Raw genomic sequence first — 22,583 nt, 5'->3', positions numbered from 1 at the left:
AACTTTCAAAGCTTCTCCTTGCCTGCTGTGGGGGGACCCTCCTCCTCTTCCCATCTGTTTAAACCACTTCTGAGGGGGAATCAGGACTCAGATGATATAAATAAAAGGGAATAATGTAATTAATGCCAGTCAGAATGGTTTTGTGGAAAATACTTCTTACCAAATAAATGTGATGACAAATTTTGAATGTTTGGTAAATGGAGGCAGCTGTACTAGATGTCATGTGAGGAGTTTGACTAAAAGTTTGACTTGATTAAAAAAGCAGCACTATAGAATAATGTAGCACACTTAACTGAATTAAGATCTTGGTTGACTGACATCTCAGATTTATTAGGGAGAATCGCTGTCAAATTAAAATATTTTGAATGGAGATCTGCAGTGTTTGGTAAATGCCTGAATCCTCCACTATCCTTAATGATATAAATATATGAATACTTATATAAATATGAATAAAATCTGTGCTTAAAAAATATGCAGCTGACACAGTAGGCAAAAGGGTGACGAAAGCCAAGGGCATGACTTGACTAGGGGCATGGTGTGCAGGTCTGGGCTTTTGAAGCAATGAATGCAACCCACTGCCCATGTGGGGACACGTGTCTGGTGTAATGCTGTGGCAAGGAGGGCTTGTGTTACCCTGAAACATGTAGACAGAGGAGTAGCAAGAAGCAATGAAGTGTTTGCTGTGGCTGTGCAGTTGTGTCAGTGGTTCTGGCATCCTGCAGCCAGGCAGCAAGTCTTAGCTAGCCCAAATTCCTCCCTGGCAGTGAAGGGAGACAGGACCCCCAGGGGCTTGATTAATTCATCACGCTAAGATAGATGCCTAAGATGAACCCTTCCCTGTGGTGCCTGTCTCTCTCCACAAAGGGAAGATGTTCCGTAAAAACAATCAAGATAACTCGTTCAGACTAAATGCCTGCTGTTCAGATGACAGAAGCTCTATGAGATAAATTTCATCTCTGTAGTCCATCATTAAACAGTGAAGCTAAAAGTTTTGAGAGCAAGGAAGAGCAAGCTGTCAGGATGATTTGAAGACTATCCTGTGGGTTCAGTTCAAGGGAGAGGCTAGCTGGCTTTCACCCATGTTCAGAAAAAATAAGTATTTGTGTGAATGAAGCACTACTTTGGGACAAGAATGGAAGTAAAATTTTTCTTTAACTCCTCTGCTGCACTTTGCATGAGAGAAGGCAGGAGAGAAGCTCTGGAAGCAAATTGGGGGGGAGGGGGACTGGAGCTGGGAGGGGTGGGGCTTTGCGTCTGGGGTCAGGACTGCTGCAGGGTTTAAATGTTTGATGTGCTGACCCAGTTCAGCTTCAGTCTGTAACGCACAAGTTGGGGGGGGGAAGGGGGGGGGCAAACAACAAACGCAGGCTTCAAAGCAACCATTTTAGTTCACCAGGAAGGGCTTGGGTTCACGTGCTCTTTATGGAAGGTGTCTGTTTTAGGGTCACAGAGCTGAAAAGTAAATTACATTTTATTGGCACCTTCTCCCTGAACTGTCCTGTTCCCAGTATCTTCTGATGCTCCTGGGTTCATATTTTAGCTCTGTGTGATCCAGTGTAGTTGGCATTATCAAGAGAAAGCTATTCAAATTTTATTCAAATAGAACAGAGTAGCTCAAAGATAAATATTTCCTAAAGGCATCTTCATCCCTCCTTCTGTAAGTTGTCGAGATCTTTTATCTCTGTTAATATTGCCTGGAGCTCCTGTCAGAACAAGACCAGGACATACGAGGTAATTATGTCAAGGTGTCCAGTCTGAGACAAACAGGGACCGAGTAGCTGGAATGCAAACAAGCCCATAGACATGGGCCTTGGCATGCCAGATCTGTTTGCCCACGTGTAATGGACTTAATTTGGGGCAGCTATGTGCAATACCCCTGGCTGTCTCTTCTCTTTGGCATAGACACTGCTTGGAGGAGTAATGCAGCAATCCTCTCCCCTCCATCTTTCTGTGACACATTGAGCAACCTACCCAAGCACTGCTTTACCAGTGGCTTCCCTTAGCATCTGCTGTGTTTGTAAATGAGCAGTGAGGTTGTAGCTGCAAGGGCGGTAGGGAAGACAGCTGAAGATGCACAGAAATGCCCATGCAATATTAGAACCGCAGTTGATTTTCTGTTTCAAAGCATCAGTGTTAGTGCTGCCTTTGGGTTGCAAACACTGCTGTCTACAAACTTAAATGTTGTTATAAACAAAGAAAAATAGCCAATTTGTGTTTGTTTTCATTGCTGCCAGCTGCAGTAGCTAGAGCAACTACAGGGTGGCTGGGCTTGCATTCTCTGTCTTCTAATGTTTCTCTTCTAGAGACTGGTTTAGAGCTCTTCAAGAACATGTACTGAGTTGTCCTTGATATTACAAAGCCAGCACGTAAATGTTGTTTCATATGGAAATTATTAGTTGTTTTTCAAACCTTGCTTTAATTGCAAAGATCAAAACTTGTGGTAGGATGAGCCTTTTGAGCTGAGCAGCTGCCATGCTTGGAAATGGTGAGCATTCCCTTTAATACATGCTTCTCTGGAAGATAAACAGCTCTCACAATATAGCTGGTTGGTTGTGCTATGTTCTAACACATTTTGCAGAAAACGTTTTTATCTGCAGGTGTGTTTTATCCTTCCTTGGATGGGGAGTGAGAGTCCTAACCCTTTTTTCCCCAGTAACAGTATGCTCCTTGGAGAGGATGCTGTAGCGTGCTCTGCCCCAGCTGGAGCAGCTCTGCTTGCTGTGGCGACATGCAGTACTGTTAGGTGCTTCTGTGCCATAGAAATGTCAGTCCTGGCTGAGAGCTACCCTTTAGTATTTGTTCTGGGAAAGGGACTGTTAGGCTGGATATATTTGATATTTCTGCATCAGCTTAGGAATTGGACTGGATACAATTGAAAAAAATAGTACAAGGTACACACTGGTACACACTGAGGGCTAATAGAAAAATGAGCACTGAGCATGGTGATCATTAAACACTTCTCAGCGTTTGTGTCTGCTCTCCCCCACCAGTATATGAGCACAGACTGAAGTGGTGCAGGGAGGAGACCCCGCAGAGCCTGTCAGCCTGCAGTCATGGAGGTGTTTCAAGTGCAGCTGTACTAAATTAGCTGAGACAATCCAAAGCATATATAAAGTATTTTTTTACTCTTTCTTTCTTGCTTTATTCCATATTGATCATTCCTCCCTACAAACACGGTGTTTGGTGTTAGTTAATCAAATCCTGGCCTGTATTTCAGGTGTATTTTTAGTTACTCATTTGCATGAGAACTGTCTGGGGTAGTGGTTTGTCTGCTTGCCTGTGCCTCTTTGGCCAGGCTGGTGATCTTTTATAGATTTTATAGAAAGTTGTGACTTTCTATATTTGGAAAATCATATTCACAGTATGGCTGTTGTTGAATAGAGAAAATTTAAGATGTTAATATTAGTGGATAGATGAAGATACCAGCTGAGGAGTCACTAGTAAGCCCCATGACTTTCAGTGACTCCAAGAAGAACCATGGCTCTGTCCCCTTCCGAGCTGGGTATATCAACCCTAACACGCTGTTAACGCTAGGTCAGGCTTGGTCTCTTGTCTTCTCATCAAGATACTGAGATCTGACAGCTTGGTACTGTACAGTATTAAAGCCTTCACATCATCAGTGCTTCTCAGTGTGATCATCAAAATGCTACAAAGGAGTCTGTCTCTGGTCACGGTCGTGGCGTGTGCGCCAGCTACCACAACATACTCAGAGCACCGATTCAGAGTGGCATATTTAAGCACACAGCAAAGGTATTTTATCTCAGGAAGAGCCATGTTCTTTATGTACTGGTCACAATTTGTATGTTGAAAAGCCCACTGAATGCCACTCTTCCCAAAGATTTATTAGCATATGCCCATTTCCTGAGCAACAGCCATCCCTTGCCCACAGGGATGTATAACTCAGTATGGTATGGCAGCAATTCTAGCATGACCTGGTGGGAGGCCTTACCTAAGTGCAGGTGACTCCCCAGTGCTCTGTGTGAGACCAGCATATTTAATTGGCTCCTCTCTATAGGGGCAGCCAGATGCTCAGCTCCAGCCACCCATCACCCTGCTACTGCTCTTATCTTCCTGCAGAAGGGAGGAGCTGGGCTCAGCTTGTACTCCACACAGTCACTAGTCACTGAAGTCAGACTGCTAAAGCAAATGGATGGGTTGTGCACAGATGGATTGCTCAAAGCAGCAGCAGAGCTGTTTTCTGAGAGTAGCTAACATCTGCTGTCATCCACAGCCCAGCTGTTATTTGTCACTGAAGTCCAATAGCTGATTTTGGAAAAATATACACTTTTACATCCACTTTCTTCCCTACTATTGTCATCACTACTTTATGTTAGAAAGCTAAAACCTCTAACTTTCTAGAAGCCTGACAAGTCCTACAAGTCTTTCAAGAATATGAATAAAGGGTTTATTCATAATGCTGAGTACGCTTCAAGCTTGTTAAACTATATGCAACATGCCTGTTAAGTGAACCATGCATAAAAAGCATAGAATCATAGAATCATTTAGGTTGGAAAGGACCTTTAAGATCATCAAGTCCAGCTGTTAACCTAGCACTGCCAAGTCCACCACTAAACCATGTCCCTAAGCACCACATCTACACATCTTTTAAATACCTCCAGGGATGGTGACTCCACCACTTCCCTGGGCAGCCTGTTCTAATGCTTGACAACCCTTCTGGTGAAGAAATTTTTCCTAATATCCAATCTAAACCTTCCCTGGCCCAACTTGAGGCCATTTCCTTGTGTTCTGTTGCTTGTTACTTAGAGAAGAGGCCGAACCCCACCTCACTACAACCTCCTTTCAGGTAGTTGTAGAGACCGATAAGGTCTCCCCTCAGCCTCCTTTTCTCCAGACTAAACAGCCCCAGTTCCCTCAGCCGCTCCTCATAAGACTTGTGCTCCAGGCCCCTCAACAACTTGGTTGCGCTTCTCTGGACACACTCCAGCACCTCAATGTCTTTCCTGCAGTGAGGGGCCCAAACCTGAACACAGTATTCAAGGTGCGGTCTCACCAGTGCTGAGTACAGGGGAACAATCACTTTCCTTGTCCTGCTGGCCACGCTATTTCTGATGCAGGCCAGGATGCCGTTGGCCTTCTTGGCCACCTGGGCACACTGCTGGCTCACATTCAGCTGGCTGTCAACCAGCACACCCAGGTCTTTTTCTGCCAGGCAGCTTTCCAGCCACTCTTCCCCAAGCCTGTAGTGCTGCATGGGGCTGCTGTGACCCAAGTGCAGGACCTGGTACTTAGCCTTGTTTAATCTCATACAGTTGGCCTCAGCCCATCGATCCAGCCTGTCCAGATCCCTCTGTAGAGCCTTCCTACCCTCAAGCAGATCAATGCTCCTGCCCAACTTGGTGTCATCTGCAAACTTACTGAAGGTGCCCTCGATCCCCTTGTCTAGATCGTTGATAAAGATATTAAACAGAACTGGCCCCAGTACTGAGCCCTGGGGAGCACCACTTGTCACCAGCTGCCAACTGGATTCAACTCCATTCACCACTGCTTTTTGGGCCTGGCCATCCAGCCAGTTTTTTACCCAGGGAAGAGTACACCCATCTAAGCCATGAGCAGCCAGTTTCTGCAGAAGAATGCTGTGGGAAACGGTGTCAAAGGCTTTAGTAAAGTCCAGGTAGACAACATTGACAGCCTTTCCCTCATCCGCGAAGCAAGTCACCTTGTCATAGAAGGAGATCAGGTTAGTCAAGCAGGACCTGCCTTTCATAAACCCATGCTGACTGGGCCTGGTTGTCCTGTATATGCCATGTAAGCGCACTCAAGATGATCTGCTCCATAACATTACTCAGTACTGAGGTCAGACTGACAAGCCTGTAGTTCCCTGGATCTTCCTTCTGGCCCTTCTTGTAGATGGGCATCACATTTGCTAACCTCCAGTCAACTGGGACCTCCCCAGTTAGCCAGGACTGCTGATAAATGATGGAAAGTGCCAGCTCCCTCAGTATTCTTGGGTGGAGCTCATCCAGCCCCATAGACTTGTGTGTGTCTAAGTGATGTAGCAGATCGCTAACCATTTCCCATTGGATTATGGGACTTCATTCTGCTCCTCTTCTCTGTCTTCCAGCTCAGGGGACTGGGTACCCAGACAATAACTGGTCTTATTATTAAAGACTGAGGCAAAGAAGGCATTAAGTACCTCAGCTTTTTCCTCATCCTTTGTCACTATTATTTCCCCCCCACATCCAATAAAGGATGCAGATTCTCCTTAGCCTTCCTTTTGTTGCAAATGTATTTATAGAAACATTTTTTACTGTCTTTTAGTAGCCAGATTAGCTGGGCTTTGGCCCTTCTAATTTTCTTCCTGCATGACCCATGACATCCTTGTAGTCCTCCTGAGTTGCCTGCCCCTTCTTCCAAAGGTCATAAACTCTCTTTTGTACCCTGAGTTCCAGCCAAAGCTCTCTGTTCAGCCAGGCTGGTCTTGTCTGCTGCCTTGTCTCTCAGCACTATGGGGACGGCCTGCTCCTGCGCCTTTAAGATTTCCTTCTTGAAGAATGTCCAGCCTTCCTGGATACCTTTGCCCTTCAGGACTGCCTCCCAAGGGACCTTGTCAACCAGGCTCCCAAACAGGCCAAAATCTGCCCTCCAGAAGTCCAACGTGGCAGTTCTGCTAACCCTCCTCCTTACTTCTCTGAGAATTTAAAACTCTGTAATTTCATGATCGCTGTGCTCAAGAAGGCCTCCAACTGTCACATTGCTCACAAGTATTTCTCTGTTTGCAAACAACAGGTCCAGTGGGGTGCCTTCCCTAGTTGGCTCCCTCACCAACTGTGTCAGGAAGTTATCTTCCACACACTCCAGGAAGCTCCTGGACTGTTTCCTCTCCACTGTATTGTATTTCCAGCGGACGTCTGGTTAAGTTGAAGTCCCCCACGAGAACAAGGGCTAGCAATTGTGAGACTTCTCCCAGCTGCTTACAGAATATTTTGTCTGCCTTTTCATCCTGGTTGGGCAGTCTATGACAGACTCCCACTGTGATATCTGCCTTGTTGGCCTTCCCCCGATTCTTACACATAATAAGTCAACCCTATCATCACCATCATCAAGCTATAGACAGTCAAAACACTCCCTAACATACAGGGCTACCCCACCGCCTCTCCTTCCCTGCCTATGCCTTCTGAAGAGTTTATAGCCATACACTGCAGCACTCCAGTTGTGAGTCCTCACACCATGTTTCCGTGATGGCAACTATATTGTTTTCCCGCTGCACAATGACTTCCAGCTCCTCCTGTTTGTTGCCCATGCTGCATGCATTGGTGTAGATGCACTTCAGCTGGGCTTATTGATCCCACCACCTTTTTGGGGGGAGAAGCTCTAATTCCTATGTGATGATTCTCAGGCACTTTTGTGGTTTCTAATACATCAATAACCCTTGTCTTTGCTGTCGCATGGCTCTCCATCCCCTACCTCCACTGAGATACACATAGCATCACTCCACTGCATCACTGTATGCATTAATTGTCAAGCCCAAATATCCTTTCCCTCCACAGCTCATTTGGACGAATACCCGTGTCCTGGTTTCAGCTGGGATAGAGTTAACTGTCTTCCTAGTAGCTGGTACAGTGCTATGTTTTGAGTTCAGTATGTGAAGAATGTTGATAACACTGATGTTTTCAGTTGTTGCTCAGTAGTGTTTAGACTATAGTCAAGGATTTTTCAGCTTCTCATGCCCAGCCAGGGCACCTGACCCAAACTGGTCAACGGTGTATTCCATACCATGTGACATCCCATCTAGTTTAGGAACTGGGAAGGGGGGGCGGGGAATCGCCGCTCGGGGACTGGCTGGGTGTCAGTCAGCAGGTGGTGAGCAATTGCCCTGCGCATCATTTGTACATTCCAATCCTTTTATTACTACTGTTGTCATTTTATTAGTATTATCATTATTATTTTCTTCTTTTCTGTTCTATTAAACCGTTCTTATCTCAACCCACGAGTTTTACTTCTTTTCCCGATTTTCTCCCCCATCCCACTGGATGGGGGGGGAGTGAGTGAGCGGCTGCGTGGTGCTTAGTTGCTGGCTGGGGTTAAACCACGACAACCCGCCATTTGACTGTAGCTGCCTCTGCTGCATGATGTATTCATCACTATCTCTTGATGTTTGGTTTTCTGTGACTAATGATACTACTCCTCTACTTGCCTTGTGATCAGAGCCTGTCCTTCCTATAGGAGCTTTGACTAGTGACACACCGTTTAAGACCCTTGGATTATTTTTCCATCATGCCACTGGCTGGCTGTATGACAGCAGCATGTCCCTTACATTCCCTGCTTGCTGGGCCTCACCACAGCGACTGCTCGCCTCTGTGAAGAGCAGAAACCTGCAGTAAGGGTGCACCCATCCCTGTGGTGGTGCAGCGGAGGGCAGCTGAGAAAAGGCAGTGTGGGGAGCACCAACACGCTGGCTATGTAGATAAGTGGGAACTTCTCATCCTCTCCTTCCCCACCATCCTGTTATTTTTGTCAGAATGGAAACACTGCATTAAGCTGTTTCTGGTTCAGTGAAGGGGTATTTGCTATCCAAAGGCAGACTGTATTTGAATTTTCTTTCAAATGCCTTGTTAACTCTCTCCTGATTTACTGTATGCACAATTATCCTGACGTTCTTTTACAACATGCATCTTCCTCTGGGGAGAGGCAAAAAGTGACCCAGAGCAGTAGATAACTAACCATGTGACTGAGCAATCTAAGGTGCCCAGCATGGATGACACATGCATTATGTGGCTGTGGTGATACGGCTGCAATGTTGTGAGATACACCGTGGGTTTTGTACAGGTTTTGTCTTTCTCCCTTGTGCCTTATAGAGTGCTCTTTCCGTTGTCTTCCCAGAATTTATCATTGCACCATTTTCCTGGAGAAAAATAGGGTTTCACTGCCACTCCAGAATGGCTGAGTAAATCCTTTTTAGCAGGACTCCAGCATACACTCTGCCTTCTTGGGGAAATCCTTGGCATTCAGACAGTATCATTCATGCTCAGGCCCCAAGAAGTCTGTGCATGTACTCTGTAGTTGAAATTCAAAGGAGACTCTGACATGATAAACCTGTGGGCATCAGACAGGCACTCCTGTTGTAGTGGCCAGTAGGACCAGCTTACAAATAGACCAGTGCAACAGGTCCCAAGTGTTACTTAACTACACCAAAGCTAAGGTTTGAATGGTTGAGAATGGTACCAGGCATGTATAGACACAATCATCACTGTGTTCGACAGCCTCTAGCCATGTGGGTTGGTTTTTTTTTTTGTTTGGTTTGGTTTTTTCAATTGTTGGGCGTCCTTTTTTCCCTAGAGGAGGCCCTCTATGGGACATGTCAATAACCGATGTCCCTCAGTATAATTACTTAAAACTCTCCAGGAGAGTTATTTTAAGCAGCTTAAGTACTAAGTTTAGCCACCTTAAAGACTTAAGGCTCTATCCATCCCAGACTAGCTCTGAGGCCTCAGAATACTTTCTGCTCTGAAGTATGTCTCTGAACATTGATGCTAAAGGTTTTATTTCAAGGCTTTCCAAAGCAGGGCTGCACTGGCAGCACAAGAGCATCCTCCACCACCAATGTACCACCGAGCCTTGTTTGCTGGCTGAGGCAGAGTCACCACTAAGAAATTCCAGAGCATCAAATTTATGTTCTTTATAGTACTAAACATTCTGTGTCCAAGTGATTCTGGATAAATGCTGTTGAGAGCAAGGTCAGTCGAAGCAACTGCCAGACTAGCACCATCTCCTTTTCACGTTGCTTATGGGGAGCAAACAGTTGTCAACACTTGTTTGGCTCAGCAGCAATGGTGCCAAAGCTGCAATCACGTTGGCAGATTGCGCTGCTTTCTTGGAGGGAGCTGACAGTTTGAATTGCTTTGTCCACAGCTCATCAGTGATGGCAGTGTGGTGTATGCAGAAGCCCTCTGGGACCATGTCACAATGGATGACCAAGAGCTGGGATTCAAGGCCGGCGATGTCATTGAAGTAATGGATGCTACCAACAAGGAGTGGTGGTGGGGGAGGATTCTGGACAGTGAAGGCTGGTTTCCAGCCAGCTTTGTACGGGTAAGAGCTTGATGTTTCTTTATGCTTCTTGATTAGCACCAAGTGCTTGTTCTTTTTCTCCAGGTTTAGTGTTCTGTAGTGACTCCGCAGGACTTTCACTGCTAGAGATAGTTGGTTCAACATGTCTTGTTACTATTCCTCTATGCATGGCTATGGTACATCAGGCTCTCTTGGCTGAGCTGCCACCAGTGTGGAGAAGTTCCTCTTTACATGAGTAAATCAGGGTAAGAGGTGGTTCAGTCCAGACTCAGGAGCTAAGCTGAGCTGTGCCAGCTGGGGAGCTGCCTTGCATGGTGGCTTGCAGACTGGGCTCCTGCTTACCCATATGTATATTGGCTAATTTGTGCCCAACCACATAGCATCCCCTTCAGGAGCGAGCAACAAATACTCTCCTAGAAGAATCGCAGATGCAGCTGGCAGAGGTCTTCAATCTAGTGTCCACTTCAGACAGTATGGATGAGCACGGCACCAAATTTAGCTTTCTCCATCTGGAGCTGGGTCCAGTGCAATGCCATGTCCCAAAGTATGCAACCACCTGACTCATGCATGCACCTTCTCTTAGCCCTGGAGTTTTAAAATCATCAGGCTGCTGGGCTACCACAGAGCACTGTATTCCAGGCATTTAAAAATGGAGGAGAAAAACACAAAAAATGTCTTGGAGGTCATGTGGGACAACTGATGAAGGGAGATATGAAACACTTGATGCTTGTGGGCCAAGGCTCTCCTAGCTACAAAGACCATATAGAAATAGCTATATAGAACAGACCAGACAGTCCCAGCTGTATATTGCAGAGGTTGGATTACTTTCCAACAGAGCATTCTGAAACACATCTGAATTCTCTGTGCAACTGAGGGGTAGAACAAGAGTCTGGGTAACTGCTGTGCACTCCTTTCCTGCTGTGAGGAGAAAGGCTTTTTTCCTTTCTTTGGGCTGTGACTGTTGGTGTGGATGCCTGACTCTGCTTTAACTGCTTCAGGGCGGGCTGCTCAATACTGCAAAGGCAATTAGGTGCCAAAGGGCAGAGATTCTCAGCCCTTTAGCTCTTTATCCGGGTCACTTCAGATCACAAGTGTCCCAAAACCAGGTGAAGCATGAAAGGAGGTGATACAAGGTGATCCGATGTCTGTAGCAAAAGTCCTTGGAGAAGTGGGGCAGATAGTGCTATAAAAGTTTTGGAATGCTTTGTTACAGATTGCAGGAGACAGTCTCAGCTGGGTAACCATTACAAATGGTGGATATTTTGCAAGTAAGATTACTAGGACCAAACTCCCAACACTGGTGGGGACAGAACTGCTTTTTTCACAGTCAAAACACAGGCCTTTTTTTCTTTCATGTTACTGAGAAGTTAAATTGTTGTCCTGGCTGGCAATAAACCTGTGATAATATTTCAGGGGAAAGCAGACTAGTGCTAGCCATTAGGGATGCAGAGTAACAACTTCTTTTAGCAGAGTAATTGCAACACTAACTCAAGCATCTGAATGAAGATTTCGTGCTAATTATCACTTGGTCTCAAGCTTACTGCTGGGAAGGCTGGTATGTTTGGGGACTTGGGTAAATCTGCAGGTCTCTTAGTTACTCCACACGAGTTTCAGGCCAAGGTCTGAGTTTAGGACGAGCTAATGTTGGTCTGCTCACAGTGAAGGAAAACCAGGACTGCACATCTTGAGGGCTTCACCAGCTGTTAACAGTGAGTAAATGTAATCTACGCCTATGCTGACAAGGGATGATGGGTATGCACAATCTTTTGTACATAGATATATCTGTATCAAGTGGCAAGTAATCCTGCCTAGAAGAAACTACATTAAAAGTTTAAAGCAGTTCTGCAACATTGTTCTAAAAATGCCTATAGTTATGAGTGTTCCTACTTCAGCATTTTTCACTTCTCTGTGCTGGGATTGATCATTTGAGTTGTGTACAAAATATTCCCATGAGCACTGAGAGCTACAATACTACTGCATAAAAGAAAGCTCGTAAGTGAAATGCACCAATTGCCTGCTATTAACTAAGGTCCTTTGCTACTGTTGCAATATAGAGTCTGTAGGAGGGTGTGTCTACAGAACGCGGGTGTTTTTCTCTGCTCATGCTGTGCTGCCATCTGATGGGCACTATGAAGGAACCATGACTTTCACACACAGCCCTGTAATGTAATGCCATTCCTTACCATGCTATATGCCTACTGGCAACTGTTATCTGCTTTTATATTAACAACAGATTTTCTTTAAATAATCTTGGGGAAGCAGATACTGAGAGGCCATCTGTTATTTATAGTACGATAACAACAATAAAGGTATATAAAAAAGCAACTATTTCCTGGTTTCCCCCCTCCCTCCCTAAGCACCCCCTCACAAGCACCTAAGCAGGTTTCACTTCATAAACCATTTTTGTCCTGGATTTGTATATATTCTTCCTGGAGGACTCCATATAATTCCTGTGACTTCTGTCCATAAGAGATGCCTGCCTAAAACCACCCATGTCATACAGTGGGAGCAGCTTTCAGGTGGCTTGAAAGTACCCTCCCAAAACTGACTATCTGGCCATAGCCTCCCCAAGGGGGAAATGTGTTTACAGGTAATATACACAGAGCAGCCCTCTTCACTCCTTATCCTAGCTCAATCTTTGTCTGCCATTCAGTCAATTGTCCCAAACTTCCTTGAGAGAGTTGTGTCTAGCAATACAAACAGTGAACATCTTGTGTGTCTGGCACAGCTACGAGTAAACCAGGATGAACCCATGGAAGATTATCCCCTGAAGGTAGAGGGTGGCAAAGAGGATGACTCTAGCAGTGGCACCCGCCGCTTTGGGATGGGGCAGACCACCAAAGACCAAATGAGGACCAACGTCATCAATGAGATCATAAGCACAGAGAGAGACTACATCAAGCATCTGAAAGACATTTGTGAGGTAAATAATTGTGAATTTGAAAATTTGTGAATAAAGGGGAAGTGAATGTAAGAACTTTTTTGAAGAATAATAGACTGTCCCATTCTTGCCCAGAGAGTGACCCTAAGCAGCTAACTTTTCTTTTCTGAAAATGAGACTGTATTTCCATCAGAGCCTGCTCTGCTAAAGCACATTGCATGCTCAGAAAACAGAGGACAATTCATTACAGCAATATCCCAAATGCCTCTGTGTTTGAAGCACCCAGTTGGGCTCTGATTAAATTGAATTAACTGAATCTCCCAAGCCAGAGAAAAGTAAATGTCTAGCATTGCTGTCCTCTTTAATATATGTTCTGAGGTAATACAGTCAGCAACTCCAGCCTTCAGGCAAGTCATGCTCAGATCAAAACAACTGGGAGATGTTCAGCCAATTAGGTCTTTCACTTGCAAATATGCTGAATATTGCAACACCTCTTCTGAAAGAGACATGCTGTCACATACATTGGGGTAAATTAAGGTAATTGGTAAGAGTTTTGCAGGAACACAGTTCTTCACTGAAATGACACAAAAATGTAGTGTCTTTCAGGAGAGCCAGCTGGGACAAAGCAGTACACACCAAACAAGCCTTTCCTTCTGCAGTGGCCCCCCATGTCCTTTGTACACTCCTTCTCCCTTGAGTCTACCAGGCACTTCCTAACACAAGCATCCAAAACAGATCAGCAACTGGATTTAATTGGCCTAAATCTATCAGTGGATCGGTGCTGGGGTCACTACACCCTGTAGTCTGCAGACAGATAAAGGTGCTTTTAACAGGAGAGAAAGCTGCTCTGGGACTCCTTCAAGTGTGGATTACAGTATCATTTAAGGCAGTGATGTAACTGCGGCTTGGCTTCCGTTTCTACCATGTTTTGGGTGATACTAGAGGAAATAATAGTTAAAACATGGATGCACTTATGCAGGAAGGGGGTACAGGAACCTGGTGTACTACTGACTACAGTCCATGGGGTTTTCTGTTGATAACCAAAGCCCACAGAGCAAATGCCCAAGCTTTCCATTTTGGTTTCCTCCTAGGGTTACATTAAGCAGTGCCGCAAAAGAGCTGACATGTTTACAGAAGAACAGCTGAAGACAATCTTTGGGAATATTGAGGACATCTACAGGTGCCAGAAGAAATTTGTTAAAGCGCTAGAGAAGAAATTCAACAAAGACCACCCACATTTGAGTGAGGTTGGCTCATGCTTCTTGGAATATGTAAGTAAATTTGACTTCATGGGAAAGGGGTAGCTGAGCATGGATTAAGCCAGAGGATTTAGAAATTGATCTGACAGAAGTGAAGCTCAGTTGGAAAAAACTAACCCAACCACATTAAATGCCCCCCCCCCCCCCTTCAACCACTACCCACCTCCCAACTAAACATCCTCTAGCTGTTGTGGCTGTGGAAAGAATATTTTCAAAGCACCTCAGCTTCTGAGCACTATACTCCCTGCCACACCATGCTAATTTATGAAAAAATGTAGGAAGATTCCAGAACCTCGATCTGGACCTGAGTTTACAGCTATGGTATTTTCAGGTCAGTGCAGGATCAGCAATAGCTGATCCAGTCATTGAAAACATTCAGCTGAGCACAGGACAGAACACATGTAAATGTCTCAGTCTCTCAGATAAGCTGCAGGTGCTGTAACTTGTAATATATCCCACCCATCCCCAACTTTAGGTCTCTGGGCTTCAAAGTCTGGGGAGGATACAAATTACCAAACAGGACCTACACAGGGAACATAGAGCAGTTTGAGCCAGGCCATCACCCTAAAGAACATAGACAGTAAATCCCTTCATTTCCCTTGCAGCAAACAGAGTTTCAGATATACTCTGAATACTGCAACAATCACCCCAATGCCTGCATGGAGCTGTCCCGCCTCACCAAAGTTAACAAGTACGTCTACTTCTTTGAAGCCTGCCGCCTGCTGCAGAAGATGATTGACATCTCTCTGGATGGGTTTTTGCTGACTCCCGTGCAGAAAATCTGCAAATATCCACTGCAACTTGCTGAACTGCTCAAATACACCAACCCCCAACACAGGTAAGGTCAGCATGGTGGGGAGGGAAGGAGTGAGACTGGTCTCATGGAAATAGACTAATGCAGAATCATGTATTGAGGGCAGCTTGCCAAGAGCAGCTGATACCATGATTCTTCTGTGTTACCTCATAGTAACCAGGAAAAAAAAAAAAAGTATTTTTCTATCAAATACATCATTTTCCACTACAGTAGCACTGGCCTTTCCTGTCTGTTACAGATCTGGAGTTCCAAGGTCCACCTTATAATGGTACTTTTCTATTTTATTTGGCCCACAGATCTGTGATACCAGCATATACATACTTTGGAGTGAAATGTTTCCAGTAGTGGTGTTGAAAACTTTGCCTCCAAAAGCACTGGTTGAATATACCCTAAAACATCCATGTAACTGCACCACAGTACATCAGGGCTGAGTGGTAGTCATGAATTTTGCCCAGTGCTTCCCCAGTGGGAAGTCGTGGCCTACAGCAGTCAAGCCGTGCACACTCAGTGCCTCTTCAGCACTAGCTTAAAAGCATCCAAATCCCTTGCTCAGTTTCAGGGTGAAGGCACTGCTCTCAGCTGGAGGAACTATGTCACTTAAAGCATCTGAAATAATTAGCTACAGAAATAAAACATGAAAAATCTGTATTAGAGGAAAGTGTTGATATTGGTCTGTTGTGGCTTGACTTAATTTTACCTTCCTAATTACAGAATGGTTTTAAGCTGTCTTATTAAATCTATAAGCATGTTGTTCTGAAGCTGACTTCTTACCAGAAAGCTCCTTAATGCAGTACACAGATGTTTTGAAAATTGTGTTAGAGACAAGTTGTGCAGAACGGCTCCTTCCCACTACTCTAAACTCAGCAGAAGTAGCTGGTGGCAGCAGATGGTGCGTGGGGGAGGGTAGATCAGCTTCTGTCCTACCCTTCCAGATAAACCATCAGCTCCTATTTGAAATTAAGCCAATTACTGCTGAACTGCCTTACTTGCACATGACAGAATCAGTCCCTGTATGAAAACAGTGGCATTATGAATATAACGTATTATGTTGTGGAAAAACACGAGGCTTGGAAAGCCCTGGAGATTCTTCCAGCAACTTGTATTTACACATCTGTGGCTTAATTTCATTGCTTACCCCCTTCCCTTCCACAAATTGGGCCTGGATTTGTTACAAGACTATAATCTGTGCCTCAAAACCAGGATGTGTCTGAAAAGCTACCCACAGAAACATGTACCTCTGATTTCCAGTATAAACCAGCTGGGATAGAACTGCAAGTGGAACTCCTGTTTTCTGCTCTCCAGCTCTAGGCCATGCTAGACTGCACTCCTTTGGAATGTAGGTACAATAAGCACGTGTTGTTTTGTCATACCTAACACCTCTGCCCTATTCTAGGGATTTTAAAGATGTCGAAGCTGCCTTAAATGCCATGAAGAACGTTGCTCGGCTCATCAATGAGAGAAAGCGGCGACTGGAGAACATTGACAAAATTGCTCAGTGGCAGAGTTCAATAGAAGACTGGGAGGTAAAGAGACTTACTTTCCCCATGAATTGAATGTTCTGTGTTGCCCCTCTTCTCCCCCTCTGAGAGCTTCGGCCTACAGCAAGATCTTCATAAGGATCACTATCTAGCCCTACATCAGTTCTGTTGCCCCTCTTTGTGTGGGTTTGTTGTTTGGTTTTTTTAATTTAGACAGATGCCATCTTTTAGTACAATTGAAAAGATCTAGCACATAACCCAGCTAGACCAGCTGCCTTTGCATGTTCCCTTGGATTTTTGCTTCCCCATTTTCCTTGGAGAATAAAATGAACATGTAGGTTAGTGAAATCCCATTATTTTCCTCTTGCCCCCCATTTTATCTTGAGTGATTTCAAACTCTCAAGATAAGCAGAATTGCCCCTTAATGCTTAATAAGCCACATTATTCCTGCAGAAAGGCAAGCACTGATATAGTGACAAAGGAACCCAAGGTTCCCTGTAGACTCATTAAAAAAAAAATTGCTAAAGAAAAGAAACAAAACTACTAATTTTCTAAAAAAACAAACAAACCCCAGGCAAAAACACCAGACCGTCTCCCTCCTAAAGGATGTCAGGCTAAATTCTCAGCTCTCTGCTTATGTGCTGCCTTTAATGTCAGGGATGCATCAGCTGCCCTGAACAGACTCCCTGGAAAAGGAGATTTTTTTCATTTAACACACTATGTTCTAATCAAATTCAGTTCCCATTCCCTAGATGCCAAGGACACAGTATCTCCCTGATGTGACAAGGACTGTCCTCCAGCACAGAGGCTCCCTATCATTCCCAGAAGAGAGTTTTGTCAGCAAGAATTCAGGCCACACAGGCCCCTAAGCCAAGCTGAGGTTCTCCTGTGAGACTATGGGCTTATTTCTTCCCCCCTGTTTTCAGATGGCTGAGACCAACCTGTTCTTTATGCTGTTCTCAGGGTGAAGATGTCCTAGTCAGAAGCTCAGAACTCATCTATTCTGGGGAATTAACCAAAATCTCCCACCCTCAAGCCAAGAGCCAGCAGAGGATGTTCTTCCTCTTTGATCACCAGCTTGTCTGCTGCAAGAAGGTAACCTCACTAGCCAGGCACAACTGCTATCTATTACAATGCTAAAGAATTTGAGTAAACTCCCTCTCTACCCCTTTGTTTCCTTAATACTTACTGGCGTCCTATGGGCTTTGGGCACAGAGATTTTTATGTGCATTCATTGCAGTCTTTCTTTTCTCTGACATCCTGGTGTGGTCTGTGCACCTGACCGCAGCAATAAGCTACAGGAACTAACTACTAGCCTAATTCTTAAAGCAAGAGAGGAAGGCATTGCACTGCTTCTGGGCTTAGTGTATGGGTTTATTTTATACAACTCAAGTATGAGCATTGTCAACCATTTTCTTTTAAATGTTTTTTTTCAACTGCACTTCCACATGAGATTAATAGCATATTCAGAAAGTAACTGCAGCTTTCATGAAGAGCTGCGGGCCTTAACAGTCAATAAGACCATATTGACATCATATGTAAGTCTCTACGTACAGCCCATGCTATTTTTCATAACCTAAGTAATAAAAGAAATCTTCCTTTGTAGAGCAAATGAAAGGTGTCTTCCACTGGAGTTTCAGAACTGAACATGCCAATTTTTTTTTGCATAATCCATGGCATACAGGTAGCTCCAGGTAACTTAAGCATGAGACCCTCACTGTTTTATCACTGCTCTCAGATTTACTGTTCATTGTCAACACAAAAAAACAAAAGGAAATTAGCATTTTTATGGCTTTCTAACTGGGACTGTAGGATTCAAATACTATTTTCTGACACAGGCTTAATGAGTATTTGGGATTATGTGTCATTACACAAGCTTGCTTCTCATTCAGAGCTCTTCAGGGCAGCTGATATCCCACAACAGTAGATGCCAGCCTATCCTGACTCCGTCACTAGAAGAAACCATGTGATTCCCCTCACTGTCAACAGAAGCTTAGCACTCTGCAATTCCATAGATTCAAATCCAGTATCAATTTTTCTTACATGACTGTAATGACTGCCAAGAAGATTAAATATGCCATCATATCAAAGAAAGTGAATGTTTAAGGAAGGGACAGGACAGGAAACAGTAACATCTGTTACGAGTCTGTGTGATCTCTCTTACAGGACCTTCTGCGCCGGGACATCTTGTATTATAAGAGTCGGATCAACATGGATGATATGGAAATAGTGGATGTAGAAGATGGGAAAGACAAGGACTTCAATCTCAGCGTGAAAAACGCATTTAAGTTGCACTGCCAAGACACTGAGGAAGTCCACTTATTCTGTGCAAAAAAGCCTGAGCAGAAACAGCGCTGGCTGAAGGCATTTGAGAATGAAAGGAGACAGGTTCAGCTCGACCAGGAGACAGGTATGGAAAGAGCAATGCTGTGAGACAGTGGGGTTTTTGTGTGTTTGTTTTTTCTTTTCTTTTTTTTTTCCTTCTTTTTTTAACCACCAGCCAATTCATAGGAGTGAAAGGGCAGGGAAGACAGTCCATTCTCCAGTCCAGCTCAGGCTGCTGAATTGCACCTTCTGAATGAATCTGTGCAATTGAAGGGGGGAAAAAAAAAAAAAAAAAAAAGGAAACCACCATGAGTAGACACTGCAGTATGTCCTCAGGGAGGTTGATGCATCTTTAATGAGTTCAGGCAGGGCTAACGAAATAGTCAATACATTACATACACCTTCCATTATTTTGCAGTACAGCATGAGTGCCCAACTTGGCAATATCTATACAAAACATTTTCAGTCAAGGGTTTTCATTGTTTTGTCTAAACCCTGCTTAATTCAGACTTGTGTGATTTAATGAGGTTTGAATCACAAGTGGTCCGGACTCAATTCTTCACCCAGCAAAGTGTGGGGCGAACAGCAGGCAGCAAACTTTGCATGAGAGGTAGGGAGAGTTGTGCAGCACAGCACAGGCTGGGGGGAGCAGTAAGTGCCCCTTCCGGCTTTGGGAGTAATTTCAGCTTGTGACTTCTCACCTCAGGTATTTCGCTGCCCCTGTATTTCCCTTACTGTCTATGCCAGAGTCTTCCTATGAGATACAAAATGATTACCTGCTGCTAACAAACTTACTTTATCTTCAAGGTTTTTCAATCACAGAGGTGCAGAAAAAGCAGGCAATGCTGAATGCCAGTAAGCAGCACCATACTGGGAAGCCTAAGGGTAAGTCACACCTGAACATACAAATGCTGCCAGAACTGGGGGGGGGGGGGGGGGGGGAGGAGCTTCTGTATTTACTACATGGGAGTAGTTTCAATGAAGTGGCATTAACAAACTCTTGAAGAGGCCAGATGGTGAGCTCTGATGTGACAATCTGCAGTATAGTTCCTGGCAGACTCAGATGGCTGGAGTCAGGAAACTATTCCTAACTACAGGAGAGCTGCTTTGCACCTGATGGCTGAGCACTATGCCAGAAACCACAGTTACATACAAGCCAGCAGCTTCTCTTCAAAGGCTAGGTCACAGCCTCTCCCTGGAAGCTAGGCTCTCCAACCAGCATGGCATTCCCTTTGTGAAAAGGCATGACTAAGTTTTGCAGCATGCAAAGAGAGTCATAAAGTTCACCACAGCAGGGACTGTTCTTGCCTGGGCAGTTGTGCCTGTGGAAGATGCTTTGGAACCTGCAATTTTGGCAGAGTGCCATGGGTAGGTACCACGCTCTTTAACAGAGCTGTTCATTAAACCTTTATGAGACAAGGAAGATCTACCAGCAGCCAGGGGAGTGCGAACTCAAGCACAGAAAGGAACATTGCTGTGCCCACAGCACTGTCAGCTGAAGATTCCTGCTACCCCATTTTGTGATGCCACCACCCCCTTTACATCCAGAGGAAGAGATGTGACTTGCTTTCCTCTGGACCCACAGAGAGGCAACCACTTCCCCTTGGTGGTACCAGTCAGCAGTTAAATCCTAGCCAAGTCTCCAGGAAGAAAGCTTGGCTAAATTTCAAAAAGTCAGTCAGAAGTAATATTTGGCTGCAAGCAGAGGGAAGCTTGGAAGGAGGCCAGACCTCTCTAACAAAGCAAAGCTCTAGGGGCGAAGCAGGAGAGGAGATCCCAGAAGCCAGCCCTGTCCCCAGGCTAGGCACTGACCATTGTGACTCAGAAATCCAGTGCAGGAAGTTGTAACAGGCAACAGAGGCACATGCGCATCAGCTGCTTCTCCCAAAACAACCAAAGGCACTAGTTAAGTTTGTCACTAATGATGAGGTACAGCTATTTAGCCCTGCTGTCATGTTGACAGAACACCTGTGAGTTACGCTTCACATTTCTGGGACTTCCACAGCATCAAGTCTAATCCCACAAAGCAGTGGCGAAACTAAGGGTAATCCTAAAACAAACCCAATTCACTCCCCTGCAGCTTTAACAGGGACTGGGCAGGGGCCAGGGAAGGGAGCTGCGCTCAACTAACATGCTTCCCACCTCCTTCTTATCACAGCTGTCACCAGGCCATACTATGACTTTCTGATGCGCCAGAAGCATCCCACCCTGCCTACCACACTCCCTCAGCAGCAAGTCTTCATGCTGGCAGAGCCCAAGCGCAAGCCCTCAAACTTCTGGCAGAACATCAGCAGGCTGACACCCTTCCGGAAATAAGGGCAGCCCCGTGTTTGTGCCTGAACCCCTTCTGAGAAAGCACTTTATCCATCAGTCCTGGGAGGTGGAGCCCAGGTTCTTCCAATCCTTTGTTTACAGAGGATGGCACATGTGCTCCTGCCTTCCCTATTTATTTTGCAGACCGACTGACCACACTGGCTCTGAGGTGAGACACTGTGTGTGTGCTTGCACACATGTGCATTTGTGCCAGTCCCATCAAGCCAGCCTTGCACAGCGCCCAAGAGGCAAACTTCCAGGAAGAGATCACAGGATGAGCCTGACATGTCTCATCTGAAAAGATTTTGTTTGTCAGCTGTACTTTGACTCACTCCTTCCTGCTGTGAACACTACTGCTGTCTGGCAGCTGTCAGAGAGGGGGTGGCAGCTGATACACCTGCCAGCTCTGTGTCCACTGACTTGCACAGAACAGTTCAGAGTCACTGACATGATACTTTTTCCATGGAGCGATAAACCCTTCTGCTCTCTGCCCACCCCCACTCCCCACATTTCTCAGAGACATGATCCTCTTACACACATCTAATTCAGTTAGCCTTTGCAGGCACTCAAGACAACAGTGAGTATTGCACTGTGACCTTTTCCTTTCCTTTAGTTCCAACACCACTGATGAACTATCTAGTACATTAAACTGTGCCAATCAACCTGCAGCATGAGTAAAGTTCAAGAATCTCTCTAGTGGGTTTGAGTTACATGTTAGAGAAAAATGTGCCTAATTAATACCATACTCAATTCCTTAGATTCTCGTCTCTGCATCATTCTGCCGTATTTCCTGGCCAATGAAAATGCTCATTGTTTGTAATGTGTTTATTTATGGTAAAAATCAGAACTGTGTATTTTGTAAGTCTGTAATTGTTCTTGTCAGATGTTGTTAACTTGATGCCTGTTTTGTCTTTTTTTTTTTTTTTAAGAAAGGTTAATATTTGCAAACCTAGCTCCCAGAAGTCAGAGTCTACAGTTGAACTCTGAAAGACTAAAACCATGACTGTTATGCAAACTTCCACAGGCCCTCATTTCAAGGGATATTATTGCAGGTTTTTGACACCTTTAAAAAATGAAAAGCCACTTTAAAAAGGCCTAAATTTGGCATTAAGAGTCTCACTAAGTACCCAAGTTTTAAACTGTGGCCAAAAAGAATTAATTTAAAACTTGGTTAGAAAAAGGAAAGATTTGTCTTACCATAGTGAGAGTTAGAAGCCATACTGACTGAATTCCCTAGCTTAAGAGACATCCTGTGACACTGAAAGGAAGACACTTGCTCATTCCAACATGATGCTAGTGTGAGTGAGCATTAACTGTCTGCAGAGCTCAGAAATCCAGTGTTTGTTGATGCTGTAGCTGACCAAAATCTGGTCATCCAGGGATATCTGAATTCAGTAGCATGTACAAAGTCATTCTTGCACTATACCCTATCTTCCCCCCGGACCAGGGGCAACACTTAATTTCATAAAGAAACTTGTAAAAGT

General features: G+C 44.8%; 1 protein-coding gene across 1 annotated transcript in view; it reads left to right on the top strand.

Moving 5' to 3' along the window:
* The window catches only part of ARHGEF4 (Rho guanine nucleotide exchange factor 4), a 191,203-nt gene extending 168,620 nt beyond the window's left edge, over positions 1-22,583 (top strand). Inside the window, 10 exon segments of the mRNA XM_069791974.1 lie at positions 9,871-10,050; positions 12,758-12,952; positions 14,002-14,181; positions 14,775-15,007; positions 16,377-16,506; positions 17,425-17,556; positions 18,628-18,871; positions 19,594-19,671; positions 20,945-21,042; positions 21,045-22,583. Coding sequence (XP_069648075.1) covers positions 9,871-10,050; positions 12,758-12,952; positions 14,002-14,181; positions 14,775-15,007; positions 16,377-16,506; positions 17,425-17,556; positions 18,628-18,871; positions 19,594-19,671; positions 20,945-21,042; positions 21,045-21,137 — 1,563 coding nt within the window. The 3' untranslated portion in view covers positions 21,138-22,583.

The sequence above is a fragment of the Haliaeetus albicilla genome, chromosome 9 (assembly GCF_947461875.1).
Source record: "Haliaeetus albicilla chromosome 9, bHalAlb1.1, whole genome shotgun sequence".
Taxonomy (NCBI): domain Eukaryota; kingdom Metazoa; phylum Chordata; class Aves; order Accipitriformes; family Accipitridae; genus Haliaeetus; species Haliaeetus albicilla.
Note: the sequence above shows the minus strand (reverse complement) of the source record. Positions and strands in the feature narration are given on the sequence as shown.